Source organism: Platalea leucorodia (genome assembly GCF_965183815.1).
Source record: "Platalea leucorodia genome assembly, chromosome: 29".
NCBI lineage: Eukaryota > Metazoa > Chordata > Aves > Pelecaniformes > Threskiornithidae > Platalea > Platalea leucorodia.
Window position 1 is genome coordinate 9,006 of NC_138851.1, and position 16,493 is coordinate 25,498.

Sequence of the window (16,493 nt, forward strand, 5' to 3'; positions counted from 1 at the left end):
TGTCCCCTGTGTGGCCCCATCTGTGTCCCCATGTCCCCGTGTCCCCCGTCCCCATGTCCTGTGTCCCCGTGTCCCTTGTGTCCCCCGTGTCCCCCGTGTCCCCATGTCCCCCATGTCCCTTGTCCCCCGTGTCCCCGTGTCCAGGTGTCCCCCGTGTCCCCATGTCCCCCGTGTCCCCCTGTCCCCCGTCCCCATGTCCCCGTGTCCCCCCGTCCCCGTGTCCCCGTGTCCCCGTGTCCCCCGTGTCCCCCTGTCCCCCGTGTCCCCCGTCCCCGTGTCCCCTCTCAGCCCCCTCGGGCCCCTCCCCGTGTCCTATTTTCCGCAGCGGCCATGGCAACGCGGGGACCGACACGGGACACGGGGGGGGGCACGGGGGGGACACGGGGGGGACACGGGGGGGGGGCACGGGGGGGGACATGGAGGGGACACGGGGGGGGCACGGGGGGGGCACGGGGGGGACACGGGGGGGGCACGGGGGGGGACATGGAGGGGACACGGGGGGGGCACGGGGGGGACATGGAGGGGACACGGGGGGGGACACGGGGGGGGCACGGGGGGGACATGGAGGGGACACGGGGGGGGACACGGGGGGGCACGGGGGGGACATGGAGGGGACACGGGGGGGGCACGGGGGGGACACGGGGGGGGACACGGGGGGGGGCACGGGGGGGACACGGGGGGGGACACGGGGGGGACACGGGAGCATCAGTGGGGACACGGGGGGGACAGGGATGGGGACACGGAGGGACGGGGACATGGGGACACAGTGGGGACATGGAGGGGACACGGAGGCACAGGAGGGACGTGAAGGGGACCAGGAGTGAGGGGGATGGGGACATGGAGGGGACACGGGGGGGGGGGACACGGGGGGGGACATGGAGGGGACACGGGGGGGGGACACGGGGGGGGACATGGAGGGGACACGGGGTGGGGACACGGGGGGGACATGGAGGGGACACGGGGGGGGGGGACACGGGGGGGGACATGGAGGGGACACGGGGGGGGGGGACACGGGGGGACCCCTCGGTGTCCCCGTCCCCCCGGGGTGGCACCCTGGGACCCTGCCGGGCACCCAACCCCCCCCCCCATCCCCCCCCGGGGACCCAGGCGCTTGGGTGGGGGGAGGGGGCACCCGTGGGTGGGGGAGGGGCCGAGGGTGTGGCCCCGGGGACCCGCCCTGCCCCTCCCCCCCCCCTTCTCCCAGTTCAACCAGTTGAACCGGCTGCACTGGGAAGGGGGGAGGGGCCTCCTCCCGGCCGCCTGGGTCCCACGGGCGGGGGGGGAGGGGCAGCCCCGGAGGCCCGGGTCCCCCCTCCCCCCCCCGTTAATCCCCGGCACCGGCTGGAGCCGCCGGGGCCCCGTAAGAGGCTTAGGGGGGGGAGGGGGCACCCAACTGCACCCCCCGCTCCCATCCCCCCCCCGGGACCCCCGACCCCCCCTCGGCACCCCGACCCCCGCACCCATCCCCCCCCAGCACCCCCCGCCCCTCCCCCCGTCCTCTCCCCGCCCTCAGGCGCGTGCAAGGGGGGCGTGTGCAAGGTGCATGCATGTGCAAGGGCTGCGCGTGCAAGGGGGGCGTGTGCAAGGTGCATGCATGTGCAAGGGATGCATCTGTGCGTGCAAGCCTGTGCCAGGGGTGCGTGCGCGTGTGCAAGGCGTGCACCTGCGTGTGCAAGGTGCGTGCGTGTGCACGGGGCGCGTGTGCACGGGGTGCGTGTGCAAGGGGCGTATCTGTGTGTGCGAGGCGGGAGCGTGCGTGTGCAAGGTGCCTGCGTGTGCAAGCGTGCCTCTGCAGGTGTGCGAGGTGGTCAGGTGTGTGCAAGGCGTGCGCGTGTGCATGCAAGGTGCTCCTGTGCGCGCGCGCGTGCACGCGTGCACGCGCCTGGGTGTCTGCGGTGCGCGCGTGTGCAAGCTCCCGAGCGCGTGTGCAACACGTCTGCATCCTGCGCGTGTGCACCTGTGCAACGTGGGTGCAACGTGTGTGTGTGCAACGTGTGTGCAACGCGCGCGTGTGCAATGTGTGGGCAACGCTTGTGCGACGTGTGGGCAACACTTGTGCGACGTGTGTGCAACGCGCACGTGTGCAACGTGCGCACGTGTGTGCAACGTGCGCGCAACGTGCGTGCAAGTGCGTCTGCAATGTGTGGGCAATGAGTGCACAACATGTGTGCAATGTGTGCACGCGTGTGTAATGTGTGCGCGCGTGTGCAACGCGCGTGTGCGCGATGTGTGCACGTGTATGCAAGGTGTGTGCAACGCGTGTGCAATGCGCACGTGCACGTCTATGCAACGTTTGTGCTACGTGCGCGTGTGCAGCGTGTGCAACGTGTGCAAAGTGTATGCAACGCGCGCGTGTGCATGTGTGTGCAACGTGTGTGCAACGCGCGTGTGCGCGATGTGTGCACGGGTGTGCAATGTGTGCGCAACGCGTGTGCAACGCGCATGTGCACGTGTATGCAACGTGTGTGCAACGTGCGCGTGTGCAACGTTTGGGCAATGTGTGCACAACGCGTGTGCACGTGTGTGCAACGCGTGTGCAACGTGCGCGTGTGCGACGTGTGCAACGTGTGTGCAACGCGCGTGTGCAATGTGTGCGCGCGTGCAATGTGTGCAACGTGTGTGCAAAGCGCGTGTGCGACGTGTGCAACGTGTGTGCAACGTGCGTGTGCAATGTGTGCGCGCGTGCAATGTGTGCAACGTGTGTGCAAAGCGCGTGTGCGCGATGTGTGCACGTGTATGCAAGGTGTGTGCAAGGTGTGTGCAACGCGTGTGCAATGCGCATGTGCACGCGTGTGCAACGTGTGTGCAACGTGCGCGTGTGCAACGTGTGTGCATGCGCGCGTGTGCAATGTGTGCGCGCGCGCAACGTGTGTGCAACGTGTGTGCAACGCGCGTGTGCGCGATGTGTGCACATGTGTGCAAGGTGTGTGCAAGGCGTGTGCAACGCGCATGTGCACGTGTATGCAATGTGTGTGCAACGTGCGCGTGTGCAACGCGTGTGCAATGCGCGTGCAACGTGCGTGTGTGCAACATGTGCACGTGTCTGCACACGCGTGTGCCTGGCCAGCACCCATGGGTGCCACCCCCCCCTCAAGGGAGCTCCCAGCCCCCCCCAGTGCCCGGGTGCCCCCCCAGCCCCCATGGGTGCCCCCCCCCGGTTCCCCTCCCCCCCCATGGGTGCAGCGAGCAGAGGCGGGGGAGGGGTAACTATCCTTTATTGGGGGAGGGGCTGTACAGGGCCTGGCCCCCCCGTGGGTGGGGGGCACCCGTGGGTGCTGGTGGCCGGGGGGGGTGGGGCGGGGTCCAAAGCGCCGGGGGGGGAGGGGAGGGGTGACATCGGGGACACCGGGTGACGTCGTACCTGGGTGGCCCCGGGGGGGGAGGGGGTGCAAGGGGGGGGCGGGGGGTGCTGGGGTGGGGGGGGGAGGGGCTGGAATGTGATGAAGTGCCAAAAATGGGGGGGGGTGTCCAGAGTGGGGGAGGGGCCCCTGGGGGGGAGGGGCCCCAGAGTGGGGGGGGGTCATGGGTGGGGGGACCCCAGGATTTGGGGGGGGGCGGGGTCCCAGTTTGGGGGGGGTCCCAGGACAAAGGGGGGCCCGGGGGGGTCCCCAAGGGGGGGGCTGCACACTCCCCGTACCCAGTGCACGAACGGGGGGGGCCCAGCCCCCCTAAACTGGGGGGCACTGGGGGGTCCCCGGGGGGGGGTGGCAGTGGAGTGCTCAGAGTGGGGGTGTCCCCAAAGTGGGGGGGTCCCTGGGGTGCCAGGGCTGGGGGGGGCACTGGGGTGTCCCCATACTGGGGGTGTCCTTTGGCTGCCCAGTTTGGGGGTGTCCCCATGTGGGTGCTGTCCCTGGGGTGTCCCCAATTTGGGGGTGTCCCCATACTGGAGCCAAATTTGGGGGTGTCCCCCTTTTGGGGGTGTCCCTTGGGTGCCCAGTTTGGGGGTGTCCCTAGTTTGGGGGTCTCCCCAGTTTGGGGGTGTCCCTGGGGTGTCCCCATCCTGGAGGTGTCCCCAGTTTGGGGGTGTCCCTGGGGTGTCCCTAATTTGGGGGTGTCCCCAGGGTGTCCCCACACTGGGGGTGTCCCTGGGGTGTCCCCAGTTTGGGGGTGTCCCTTGGGTGTCCCCATCCTGGGGGTGTCCCCAGTTTGGGGGTGTCCCCATTTAGGGAGTGCCCCTGGGGTGTCCCCAGTTTGGGGGTGTCCCCAGTTTGGGGGTGCCCCTGGGGGACGGGCGGACGCCCCCTCTCAGGCAAAGACCTGCATTTTGGGGGGCTGCTCGGGTGGCGGGGGGGGCAGCTGAGTTTGGGGGGGGCCCCAGCACGGCCGGACTGGGGGTGGCCTCGGACCAATCAGAGAGGGAGCGGGGGGAGGGGCTCGCCCACTGCTCGGGGGACTCGGGGGAGGGCGTCAAATAGGGGTGCTCGCTGGGGACCCCCAAAAACCTCCCCTCCGCCCCCCCGGCTCGGAACCCCCCCGCCGCCGTGGGGTACTCCTCCCCGGCCTTGAAAAAATGGGGGGCGGCGGAACGGGGGGCCCCCCCCGTCTTCGGGTTGGGGACCCCGGGGAAGGGGTTCGGCGGCGGGGGGGGGGCACCCCACGGCGCCGTGGGGCAGCAGCAAGGCGGGGGCGAAAGCTTGAGCGGAGGAGGGGTGTAAAGCGGGGTGCACCCCCCCCAAAGGCGGGTTGCAAGGGGTTCCCGGGGGGACCCGGCTCCGCCACTCGAAGGGGACGGTCACCGCCCCCAAACCCAACCCTAAGCGGGGGGGGGGGACCCCCCGATAATCGCCCAACGCCCAAGGGTGGCCCTAAGGTGACGGTAAAGGGGGGGTCCAACCCCGGCGGGGGGAAGAGCCCGGGGGACGCGGGGTTGGGGACGTACGGGGAGTCCAAGGAGTCGACGGGGGACAACGTCACCGAGCTCTCCAGCCCCGGCGGGACACTCGCCCCCCAGTTTCTTCCCCCGCCCTTTGGGCCCCCCGCTTTTGCCCCCCACCCGCCGGTTCTTCTTGCCGCCGGTGGGGGGTTTAAGACCGGGTAGGAAGGAAGTTGGGGGGCCAAGGAGGGGGGGGTAGAGCGGAACTGGGGGGCAGCGCTCCCGGGGGGCTGCGCCCCGTGTTGTACTCGTCCAGGAGGCGGACGATGTCGTGGTGCATCCGCTCGTGGCCGATGTCCCGCGGGAGGCGATCCAGGTGATCCGTGATCTCGCGGTTGGCGAAATGATCCAGGAGGATCTTGGCGGCTTCGTAGCTGCCTTCGCGGGCGGCCAGGAAGAGGGGGGTCTCCTCCTGGGGGGGGGGGGAGAAGGTTTGGGGGTGATGGGGCGTCTGGCGGGGGCACGGGGGTCTCCTGGGGTCAGTGGGGGTCTTCTGGGGTCATTGGGACGTCAGCTTGGTCAATGGAGTCAATGGGGGTCTTCTGGGGTCAGAGGGGGGTCATCTGGGGTCAGTGGGGGTCTTCTGGGGTCATTGGGGTGTCATTTTGGGTCAATGGGGGTCTTCTGGGGTCAGTGGGGGGTCGTCTGGGGTCAGTGGGGGTCTTCTGGGGTCAGTGGGGTGTCAGCTTGGGTCAATGGGGGTCTTCTGGGGTCAGTGGGGGGTCGTCTGGAGTCAATGGGGGTCTTCTGGGGTCAATGGGACATCAGCTTGGGTCAATGGAGTCAATGGGGGTCTTCTGGGGTCAGTGGGGGGTCTTCTGGGGTCAGTGGGGGTCGTCTGGGGTCAATGGGGGTCTTCTAGGGTCAATGGGACATCAGCTTGGGTCATTGGGGGTCAATGGGGGTCTTCTGGGGTCAATGGGACATCATCTTGGGTCAATGGAGTCTATGGGGGGTCTTCTGAGGTCAATGGGGGGTCTCCTGGAGTCAACAGGGTGTCATCTTGGGGCAATAGGGTGTCTCCTCGGTCAATGGGGTGTCATCTTAGGGCAATAGGGTGTCTCCTCGGTCAATGGGGTGTCATCTTAGGGCAATGGGGCAATGGGGCAGCTCCTGGGGTCCATGGGGTGTCTCCTGAGGTCAATGGGACATCTTCTGGGGTCAATGGAGTGTCATTTTAGGTCAATGGGGGCAATAGGGCAGCTCCTGAGGTCAATGGGGTGCCTCCTGAGGTCAATGGGGTGCCTCCTGGGGTCAATGGGGGTCTCCTGGGGTCAATGGGGTGCCTCCTGGGTCGATGGGGGTCTCCTGGGTCAATGGGGTGTCATCTTGGGGCAATGGCATCAATGGAACAGCTGCTAGGGTCAATGGGGGTCTTGTGGGGTCAATGGGACATCTTCTGGGGGCAATGGGGGCAATGGGGCAGCTCCTGAGGTCAATGGGGTGCCTCCTGGGGTCAATGGGGGTCTCCTGGGTCAATGGGGTGTCATCTGGGGTCAATGGGGGTCTTCTGGGGTCAATGAGGTGTCTCCTGGGTCAATGGGATGTCATCTGGGGGCAATGGGGGCAATGGGGCAGCTCCTGGGGTCAATGGGGGTCTTCTGGGGTCAATGGGACGTCAGCTTGGGTCAGTGGGTCAATGGGTCAGCGTCTGGGGTCAATGGGTGAGCGTCTGGGGTCAATGGGTCAGCGTCTGGGGTCAATGGGGTGTCATCTGGGGTCAATGGGTCAGCGTCTGGGGTCAATGGGGCATCTGGGGTCAATGGGGTGTCATCTGGGGTCAACGGGGGTCTCCTGGGGTCCAGGGGTGTCATCTTGGGGCACAGGGGCAGCTCCTGGGGTGAGTGGGGTCCCCGGGGGGTCCCCTGGGGGGTCCCCTCGGGGTGCAGGGGATCCCATTGGGGGGCACAGGGGTAGGGGGTTCCCACGGGGGTCCCCTTTGGGGGTGTCATGGGGGGGGCCCGCCTGGGTGCAGGGGTTCCTCACGGGGGGTCAGGGTGTCGGGGGTCCCGTCCCACCTTGCTGTCCTGCATGTCCTTGTTGGCCCCGTTCTTCAGCAGCGCCAGCGTCGCCTCCATGTTGTTGACGGCGGCGGCCCAGTGCAGGGCGGACTTCCCTGGGGGCGGGGCACGGGGTGAGACCCTGCCCACCCCCCTCACCCAGACCCCCCCCAACCAGAAGGGGCCCCCCCAGCACCCACTAACCTGGGGGGGGGTGTCTCCCCTTCCTACCCCCAAGCCCCACCCCAGCTCCCACCATCTTGGGGGGTCCCTCAACCTCAACCCCCCCTCACCCAAGGACCCTCCCCAGGATCTCAGGTCCCCCCCAACCACCTCCAAGGGCTCCCCTCCCCCCACCCCTCCCCCTCCCCTCGGGGGTGCCCCCCGGCACCCACCGGTCTCATCGACGGCGTTGACGTCGGCGTGGCAGGCGATGAGCTCCTCCACCATCCCCTCCACTGCCAGCCGGGCCGCCAGGATGAGGGCGGTGGAGCCGTCACCCATGCGGGCGTCCAGGTCCGTGGAGCGGTTCCGGATCAGGATCTGGGGGGGGGGACACAAGTGGGGGGGGGGGCCCATGGGGTGCCCACCCCACGCCGTGCTGGGTGCCCCATGGCAGCACCTCACGCCCCCGCGGCCATTTCTGGTGTTGTGGGACATCACTTGGTTCCCCATGGCCACGTTGGGTGGCCCATGACATCACCTTGTGTCCCATGGCCATGTTGGGCGCCCTATGACATCACCTTGTGCCCCATGGCCGTGTTGGGCGCCCCATGACATCACCTTGTGCCCCATGGCCATGTTGGGCGCCCTATGACATCACCTTGTGTCCCATGGCCATGTTGGGCGCCCTATGACATCACCTTGTGCCCCATGGCTGTGTTGGGTGCCCCATGGCCACGTTGGGCGCCCCATGACATCACCTTGTGCCCCATGGCCATGTTGGGCGCCCTATGACATCACCTTGTGTCCCATGGCCATGTTGGGCGCCCTATGACATCACCTTGTGCCCCATGGCCGTGTTGGGCGCCCCATGACATCACCTTGTGCCCCATGGCTGTGTTGGGTGCCCCATGGCCACGTTGGGCGCCCCATGACATCACCTTGTGCCCCATGGCCATGTTGGGTGCTCCATGACATCACCTTGTGTCCCATGGCCATGTTGGGCGCCCTATGACATCACCTTGTGCCCCATGGCCATGTTGGGCGCCCCATGACATCACCTTGTGCCCCATGGCCATGTTGGGTGCCCCATGGCCACGTTGGGTGCTCCATGACATCACCTTGTGCCCCATGGCCATGTTGGGTGCTCCATGACATCACCTTGTGTCCCATGGCCATGTTGGGCGCCCCATGACATCACCTTGTGCCCCATGGCTGTGTTGGGTGCCCCATGGCCGTGTTGGGTGCTCCATGACATCACCTTGTGCCCCATGGCCATGTTGGGCGCCCTATGACATCACCTTGTGCCCCATGGCCGTGTTGGGTGCCCCATGGCCATGTTGGGTGCCCCATGACATCACCTTGTGCCCCATGGCTGTGTTGGGTGCCCCATGGCCACGTTGGGCGCCCCATGACATCACCTTGTGTCCCATGGCCATGTTGGGTGCCCCATGACATCACCTTGTGCCCCATGGCTGTGTTGGGTGCCCCATGGCCATGTTGGGCGCCCCATGACATCACCTTGTGCCCCATGGCTGTGTTGGGTGCCCCATGACATCACCTTGTGCCCCATGGCCATGTTGGGTGCCCCATGACATCACCTTGTGCCCCATGGCCGTGTTGGGTGCCCCATGGACATGTTGGGTGGCCCATGACATCACCTTGTGCCCCATGGCCATGTTGGGCGCCCCATGACATCACCTTGTGCCCCATGGCTGTGTTGGGTGCCCCATGGCCATGTTGAGTGCCCCATGACATCACCTTGTGCCCCATGGCTGTGTTGGGTGCCCCATGGCCACGTTGGGTGCCCCATGGCCACGCTGGGTGGCCCATGACCGTGCTGGGTGCCCCGTGGCCACGCCGGGTGCCCCGTGGCGGCCACCCCATGGCCATGCCCGGTGCCCTCACCTGGAAGACGCCCTGGGCGTCGGCGGTGACGGCGGCGTGCAGCGGCGTGCGCCCCGTGTTGTCCTGGGCGTTGGTGTCGGCGCCGGCGTCCAGCAGGCGCTTGGCGGCGTCGGCGCGGGCGTAGCGGGCGGCGAGGTGCAGGGCGGTCTCGCCCGTGCGATCCGTTTGGGCGCCCAGGCTGGCGCCCTGGCAGATGAGGTCACCGATGATGCCGGCCGAGGCGTCGTCACCCTCCTCGTCCTCGGTCACCTCGGCTTCCAGGCCGCCGCCGCAGAAGGAGGCCAGCATCAGCGGCGTGAAGCCATCTGCGGGCGCGGGGGGGAGGGGTGAGCGGCTGCCCGGGGGTCTCCCGGCCCCTGTCACCCACCCTCGAGGACCTTCGCCACGACCACGGTGGCCTCTGGACCCTACCTCAGCTCCACCGGGTCCATGGTGCCCTCCACGTCCCCAGTGGCCTCCATGTTTGTCCCACCTGGCCCACGGTGGCCCCCCACACCCACAGTGGCCCCACACCAGCCCTACAAGGTCCGTGGTGGTCCCTCATGGCCCACGTCCGTCCTACCTGCCCCATGGTGGTCCCCCATGCCCATGATGGCCCCCCATGCCTCATGGTGGACCCCCATGCTCATGGTGGACCCCCCATCCCCCACATCCGTCCTACCTGGCCCCATGGTGGCCCCCCATGCCCCATGGTGGCCCCCCATCCCCCACATCCGTCCTACCTGGCCCCATGGTGGCCCCCCATGCCCCACATCCATCCTACCTGGCTGCATGGTGGCCCCCCATGCCCCATGGTGGCCCCCCATGCTCCACATCCATCCTACCTGGCTGCATGGTGGCCCCCCATGCCCCATGGTGGCCCCCATGCCCCACATCCATCCTACCTGGCTGCATGGTGGCCCCCCATGCCCCATGGTGGCCCCCATGCCCCACATCCATCCTACCTGGCCCCATGGTGGCCCCCCATGCCCCACATCCATCCTACCTGGCCCCATGGTGGCCCCCCATGCCCCACATCCATCCTACGTGGCCCCATGGTGGCCCCCCATGCCCCATGGTGGCCCCCATGCCCCATGTCCATCCTACCTGGCCCCATGGTGGCCCCCCATGCCCATGATGGCCCCCCATGCCTCATGGTGGACCCCCACGCCCATGGTGATCCCCCATGCCCCATGTCCATCCTACCTGGCCCCATGGTGGCCCCCATGCCCATGGTGGTCCCCCACACCCACAGTAGCTCCACACCAGCCCTACAAGGTCCGTGGTGGTCCCTCATGGCCCATGTCCATCCTACCTGCCCCATGGTGGTCCCCCATGCCCATGATGGCCCCCCATGCCTCATGGTGGACCCCCCATCCCCCACATCCGTCCTACCTGGCTCCATGGTGGCCCCCATGCCCCACGCGCATCCTACCTGGCCCCATGGTGGCCCCCCCATGCCCATGGTGACCCCCCCATGGCACGTCCATCCCACCTGGCCCCATGGTGGCCCACACCCGCGGTCCCTGCCGTGCCCACCGTCCCCCCGTGGGGTCCCCGGGTGCCCCCACCCCACCTGGCCCGCGAACGTTGACGTCCACGCAGTCGGAGTCGAACTCGCCCTGGGGCGGGGTCAGGGCCATGGCGGGCGGCATGCGGATGTCGGCGGCGACCAGGTGGTGCTGGGTCCACTGCCGGCAGTCGACGGGGTCCTGGGGCTCCGCCTCCTCCACCTGCCCGGGCACCCGGTCACGGGGGAGCCGGCACCCCCACCCACGAGGGCGCCGGGACCCCCACCCACCGCGCTGCTGGGGAGCCCCTGCCCAAGATGGGGCTGGACCTCCTGCCCATGGTGGTGCTGGACCCCCACCCATGGGGGTGCTGGAGACCCCACCCACCCATGAGGGTGCCCGGGTATGGGGGTGCTGGGACCCCCACCCACGAGGGTGCTGGAGACCCCCACCCACAAGAGTCCCAGAGCATGGGGATGCTGGGACCCCCACCCACCAGGGTGGCAGCACAGGGGGGTGCCAGGCCCCCCACCCACCAGGGTGCTGGGGCATGGGGGTGCTGGGACCCCCACCCATGAGGGTCCTGGAGACCCCCACCCACCAGGGTGGCAGCACAGGGGGGTGCCGGGCCCCCCACCCACTGCGGTGCCAGCGCGCAGGGGTGCCAGCACCCCCATCCCCCCCCGTGCCTGGTACGGGGGTACCGGCACCCCCCCACCCCGAGGGTGCCCGGGGTGGGGTCACCGCCCCCCCCGCCCCCTGGGTGCCCCCCGGGAGCCCCCCGGGGTCCCCTGGGTGCCGCGGGGGTACCTTGAGCCTCTTGGCCTCGGGGCAGTCGCCGGGCGCCCACTCCTCCGAGGGTTCCCCCATCAGCGTCTCCCCCTTCCCCATGGCCCTGGGGGCGCGGGCGTGAGGTGGGTGCCCCCCACCCACCCATGGGGGCGGGGGGGGGCACGGACGGGGCCAGCGCACCCCCAAACCCCAGGGAGCGCGGGGGGCCCCCAGCCGGGACTGGCCCAGGGCTGGAACCCGGTGAGCCCTCCCCGGTTGAACTGGGACCCCCCCGGAGCCCCAGTATCCACCCAGTTCCACCAGTCCCCCACCCAGTGCCCCCCACTTGCACTGGGACCCACCCCAGAACCCCAGTAGCCTCCCAGTTCCACCAGTCCCTCCACCCCAGTGCCCCCCAGTTGCACTGGGACCCACCCCAGAGCCCCAGTATCACCCCAGTTCCCCCACCCAGTGCCCCCCCCACTTGCACTGGGACACCCCAGAGCCCCAGTACCCTCCCATTTCCACCAGTCCACCCACCCAGTGCCCCCCACTTGCACTGGGACCCCCCTAGAGCCCCAGGATCCCCCCAGTTCCACCAGTCCCTCCACCACAGTGCCCCCCAGTGCCCCCGCAGTTGCATTGGGACCCCACCAGAGCCCCAGTATCCCCCCAGTTCCACCAGTCCCCCCACCCAGCGCCCCCACCCAGCGCCCCCCCACTTGCACTGGGACCCCCCCAGAGCCCCAGTACCCTCCCAGTTCCACCAGCGCCCCCCAGCCCCTCACTTCATGCCCAGGGCGTCCTGCCCCACGGGCTCCCGCCGGTCCCTCTTGCTGTCCTTGGCCAGGCTGAAGCCCTCGGGGAACCAGAGGGTGCTCTGCTCCCGCCGGCGCCGGGCCACCAGCACCCCCAGCACCGCGATGGCCAGCAGGATGACGCCCCCCACCACCACCAGCGGCAACAACCGAACCGGGTCCGGCGCCTCGGGCAGCTTGTCACCTGCATGGGGGGGGGACAACGTCAGGGGGATGCCACCCTGGGGCGTCAACGGGTTGGAGATGCCACGGCGGAGCTGGCAGCGTGGTGGCACTGGGCGTGTTGGGGACGTCATCGGGGTGATGCCACCATGGGGCACCCAGAACGTCGGGGACACCATCAGGGTGTTGGCACCATGGGGCACTGGGCATGTCGGGGACGTCATCATGGTGATGGCACCATGGGGCACTGGGCATGTTGGGGACACCGTCATGGAGCTGCCACCATGGGGCACCCAGCACATCAGGGACACCATCAGGATGATGCCACCACAGGGGTACCAGGCATGTTGGGGACACCATCAGGGAGATGCCACCATGGAGCACCCAACATGTTGAGGACACCATCAGGGTGATGCCATCATGGGCAATCACATGTTGGGGACACCACCAGGGTGATGCCACCATGGGGCACCCACAAGCTGGGGACACCATCAGGGTGCTACCACCTTGGGGGCACCCGTCGCCACCAGGACACCCCACAGGGGACACGTTACACGGCAGGGTCAAGGTCACCCCCTCCATGAGCTGGGGACATGCCACGTATGGAGGGCCACCATCACCACCAAGACGCCCCGTTCGTCACCCCAGCCCCACACCAGGGCACCCCACCCCTTGCAAGCCCCCATGGCATCATTGGGGCCACCCTCCCCACCGCGGGGTCCTCGTCCCCAAGGGCCACCAGGATGCCCCTCGTCCCCAGGGGCCACCGGGAGGTCCCTCACCCCGCACGGCCTTGATGGGGTAGGGGAACTGGAGACGCTCCAGGGCGGAGAGGGCGGCCAGGTAGTCGGCGGCGCTGCGGGTGTCGGGGAAGCACTTGTCGGACGCCTGGGCGCACAGGCGGTTGTCGATCTCCAGCGTCACCACCGAGCTGCCGGGGGTCACCGGGGGGGGGGTCACAGAGGGACACGGGGGACCCCCAGGAACGGCGGCGCTCGGCGTCCCGTGGCTCAAGATACCCAGCACCCGTGGCCTCATGGCATCCAGCACCCATGGCCCCGTGGCACCCATGGCCCCATGGCCCCTATGGCCCCATGACACCCATGACCCAAGACATCCAGCACCCGTGGCACCCGTGTCCCCATGTCTCATGGCACCCAGCACCCATGACACCCATGACCCATGACATCCAGCACCCATGGTCCCCTGAACCATGGCACCCATGGCCCAAGACACCCAGCACCCATGGCACCCATGTCCCCATGGCTCATGGCACCAAGCACCCATGGTCCATATGACCCAAGACACCAGCACCCATGGCACCCATGACCCATGGCACCCACGACCCATGGCACCCATGGCCCCATGGCCCCCATGGCCCCATGACCCAAGACACCCAGCACCCATGGCACCCATGACCCATGGCATCCAGCAACCATGGTCCCCTGAACCATGGCACCCATGGCCCAAGACACCCAGCACCCATGGCACCCGTGTCCCCATGTCTCATGGCACCCAGCACCCATGGCACCCATGGCCCATGGCACCCACAACCCATGGCACCCACGGCCCCATGACCCATGGCACCCATGACCCATGGCACCTGTGTCCCCATGGCTCAAGGCACGCAGCACCCATGGCCCATGGCACCCATGACCCAGGACACCCAGCACCCCTGGCCCTATGGCCTCATGTCCCATGGGACGCAGCGCCGCCATCCCCAGCACCACCCCCTCCCGTGTCCCCCATCCCCCCCCCTCATGGCCCCCATGTCTCCCATCCCATGGCCCCCCCCACCACCATCCCCACCCCATGTCCCCCAGGCCATCCCACCCAGCACCGCCATCCCATGTCCCCCAGCACTGCCATCCCCACCCCATGTCCCAATGCCACCCAGCACCACCATCCCCATCCCGTGTCCTCCAAGTCTCCCACCCCATCCCACCCACCACCCCCATCCCCATCCCCACCCCATGTCCCCCCCCATCCCACCCACCACCACCACCCCATGCCACCCACCACCACTATCCCCATCCCATGTACCCCACCGCGCCCCCTCATCCCCACCCCACGTCCCCCACCCCACCCCACCCATCCCCACCATCCCCACCCCACGTCCCCCACCCCACGCCACCCATCCCCACCATCCCCACCCCACGTCCCCCACCCCATGCCACCCATCCCCACCATCCCCACCCCACGTCCCCCACCCCACCCCACCCATCCCCACCATCCCCACCCCATGTCCCCCACCCCACCCCACCCATCCCCACCATCCCCACCATCCCCACCCCACGTCCCCCACCCCATGTCCCCTATCCCCACCATCCCCACCCCACGTCCCCCACCCCACATCACCCATCCCCACCATCCCCACCCCACGTCCCCCACCCCACCCCACCCATCCCCACCATCCCCACCCCATGTCCCCCACCCCACCCCACCCATCCCCACCATCCCCACCATCCCCACCCCACGTCCCCCACCCCACGCCACCCATCCCCACCATCCCCACCCCACGTCCCCCACCCCACGCCACCCATCCCCACCATCCCCACCCCATGTCCCCCACCCCACCCCACCCATCCCCACCATCCCCACCATCCCCACCCCACGTCCCCCACCCCACGCCACCCATCCCCACCATCCCCACCCCACGTCCCCCACCCCACGCCACCCATCCCCACCATCCCCACCCCATGTCCCCCACCCCACCCCACCCATCCCCACCATCCCCACCATCCCCACCCCACGTCCCCCACCCCACGCCACCCATCCCCACCATCCCCACCCCACGTCCCCCACCCCACCCCACCCATCCCCACCATCCCCACCCCACGTCCCCCCCCCACATCACCCATCCCCACCATCCCCACCCCACGTCCTCCAAGTCTCCCACCCCCCCAACTCCCCCCGCCCCCGCTCACCCGATGACCTCGGGGGCCACCTCCCTCCTCCGCAGCCGCTGGGGCCGATAGTAGGGTTGGATCATGTAGTTCCCCTCGGGATCCAGGCGGAAGCGCAGGGAGGTGCGCAGGATGGCGCTGAGCCGCTGGAGGAAGGCGGCGCTGGTCCGGCGCAGCTCCTCGGGGGGCAGCAGGACGGTGACGACCAGCACCCCCCGGGCCAGCGCCTCGGGGACCTCCTGGGCGCAATCCAAGCCGTCCCAGCCGCACTCTTCGCTGTTGCACCCTTGGTCGCAGCGCCCGTCGGCGAAGTGGTCGGAGCAGTACTTCTCGTAGACGGGGCTGGGGGGGCAGCGGTGGGTGGGGGTGGGGGTGGGATATGGGAGGGGTGGGGGATGGGGGGAGATATGGGGACATGGGGGGCCCGGGGACATGGGGGGGTGTGGGGACATGGGGGGCGTGGGGGGACATTGGAGGGATATGGGAACATGGGGACATGGGGGACATGGGAGGGGTAGGGGGACATGGGGGGCATTGGGGACATGGGGACATGGGGGGATATGGGGACATGGGGGGGCTGGGGGACATGGGGACAGGGGGACCTGGGGGGCACTGAGGGACACTGGAGGGACATGGGGACACTGGGGGGACATGGGGACATGGGGGGGACATGGCAGGTTGTGGGGACATGGGGACATGAGGGGCATGGGGGGACACGGGAGGGATATGAGGACATGGGGGACATGGGGACGTGGGGCCATGGGGGGCCACGGAGGACAGGGGGGATGCAGGGAGACATGGGGGGACATGGGGGGGACATTGGGGGGACAGAGACACACAGGGGGGCACACGGGGGGCACACAGTGCCACATGGCAGCATGTAGTACCACGGGGGGTGACAGGAGGTGGCCCTGGGGACCAGGGGTGGCCCTGGGGACCGGGGGTGGCCCATGGGGACGGGGGTGGCCCTGGGGACTGGAGGTGGCCCATGGGGATGGGGGTGGCCCTGGGGACTGGAGGTGGCCCTGGGGACCAGGGGGTGGCCCTGGGGACCCAGAGGTGGCCCTGGGGACGGGGTTGGCCCTGGGGACCGGGGGTGGCCCTGGGGATGGGGGTGGCCCTGGGGACGGGGGGTGGCCCTGGGGACCGGGGGTGGTCCTGGGGACGGGGGTGGCCCATGGGGACGGGGGTGGCCCTGGGGACTGGAGGTGGCCCATGGGGATGGGGGTGGCCCTGGGGACTGGAGGTGGCCCTGGGGACCAGGGGGTGGCCCTGGGGACCCAGAGGTGGCCCTGGGGACAGGGGGTGGCCCATGGGGACCGGGGGTGGCCCTGGGGACGGGGGTGGCCCTGGGGACAGGCGGTGGCCCATGGGGACCGGGGGTGGTCCTGGGGACGGGGGGT

The 16,493-nt window shown here is 69.2% G+C and overlaps 1 protein-coding gene across 1 annotated transcript in view; it reads right to left on the bottom strand.

The window, feature by feature from the left end:
- Positions 1-3,379: 3,379 nt before the first annotated feature.
- NOTCH3 (notch receptor 3) overlaps positions 3,380-16,493 on the bottom strand; it is a 50,354-nt gene continuing 37,240 nt past the window's right edge. Inside the window, 14 exon segments of the mRNA XM_082334151.1 lie at positions 3,380-4,314; positions 4,316-4,540; positions 4,542-4,769; positions 4,771-4,935; positions 4,937-5,068; positions 5,070-5,285; positions 6,892-6,989; positions 7,269-7,416; positions 8,944-9,248; positions 10,499-10,655; positions 11,244-11,328; positions 11,993-12,206; positions 12,967-13,115; positions 15,112-15,432. Of these exon segments, the coding sequence (XP_082190277.1) occupies positions 4,246-4,314; positions 4,316-4,540; positions 4,542-4,769; positions 4,771-4,935; positions 4,937-5,068; positions 5,070-5,285; positions 6,892-6,989; positions 7,269-7,416; positions 8,944-9,248; positions 10,499-10,655; positions 11,244-11,328; positions 11,993-12,206; positions 12,967-13,115; positions 15,112-15,432 (2,512 nt within the window). The 3' untranslated portion in view covers positions 3,380-4,245.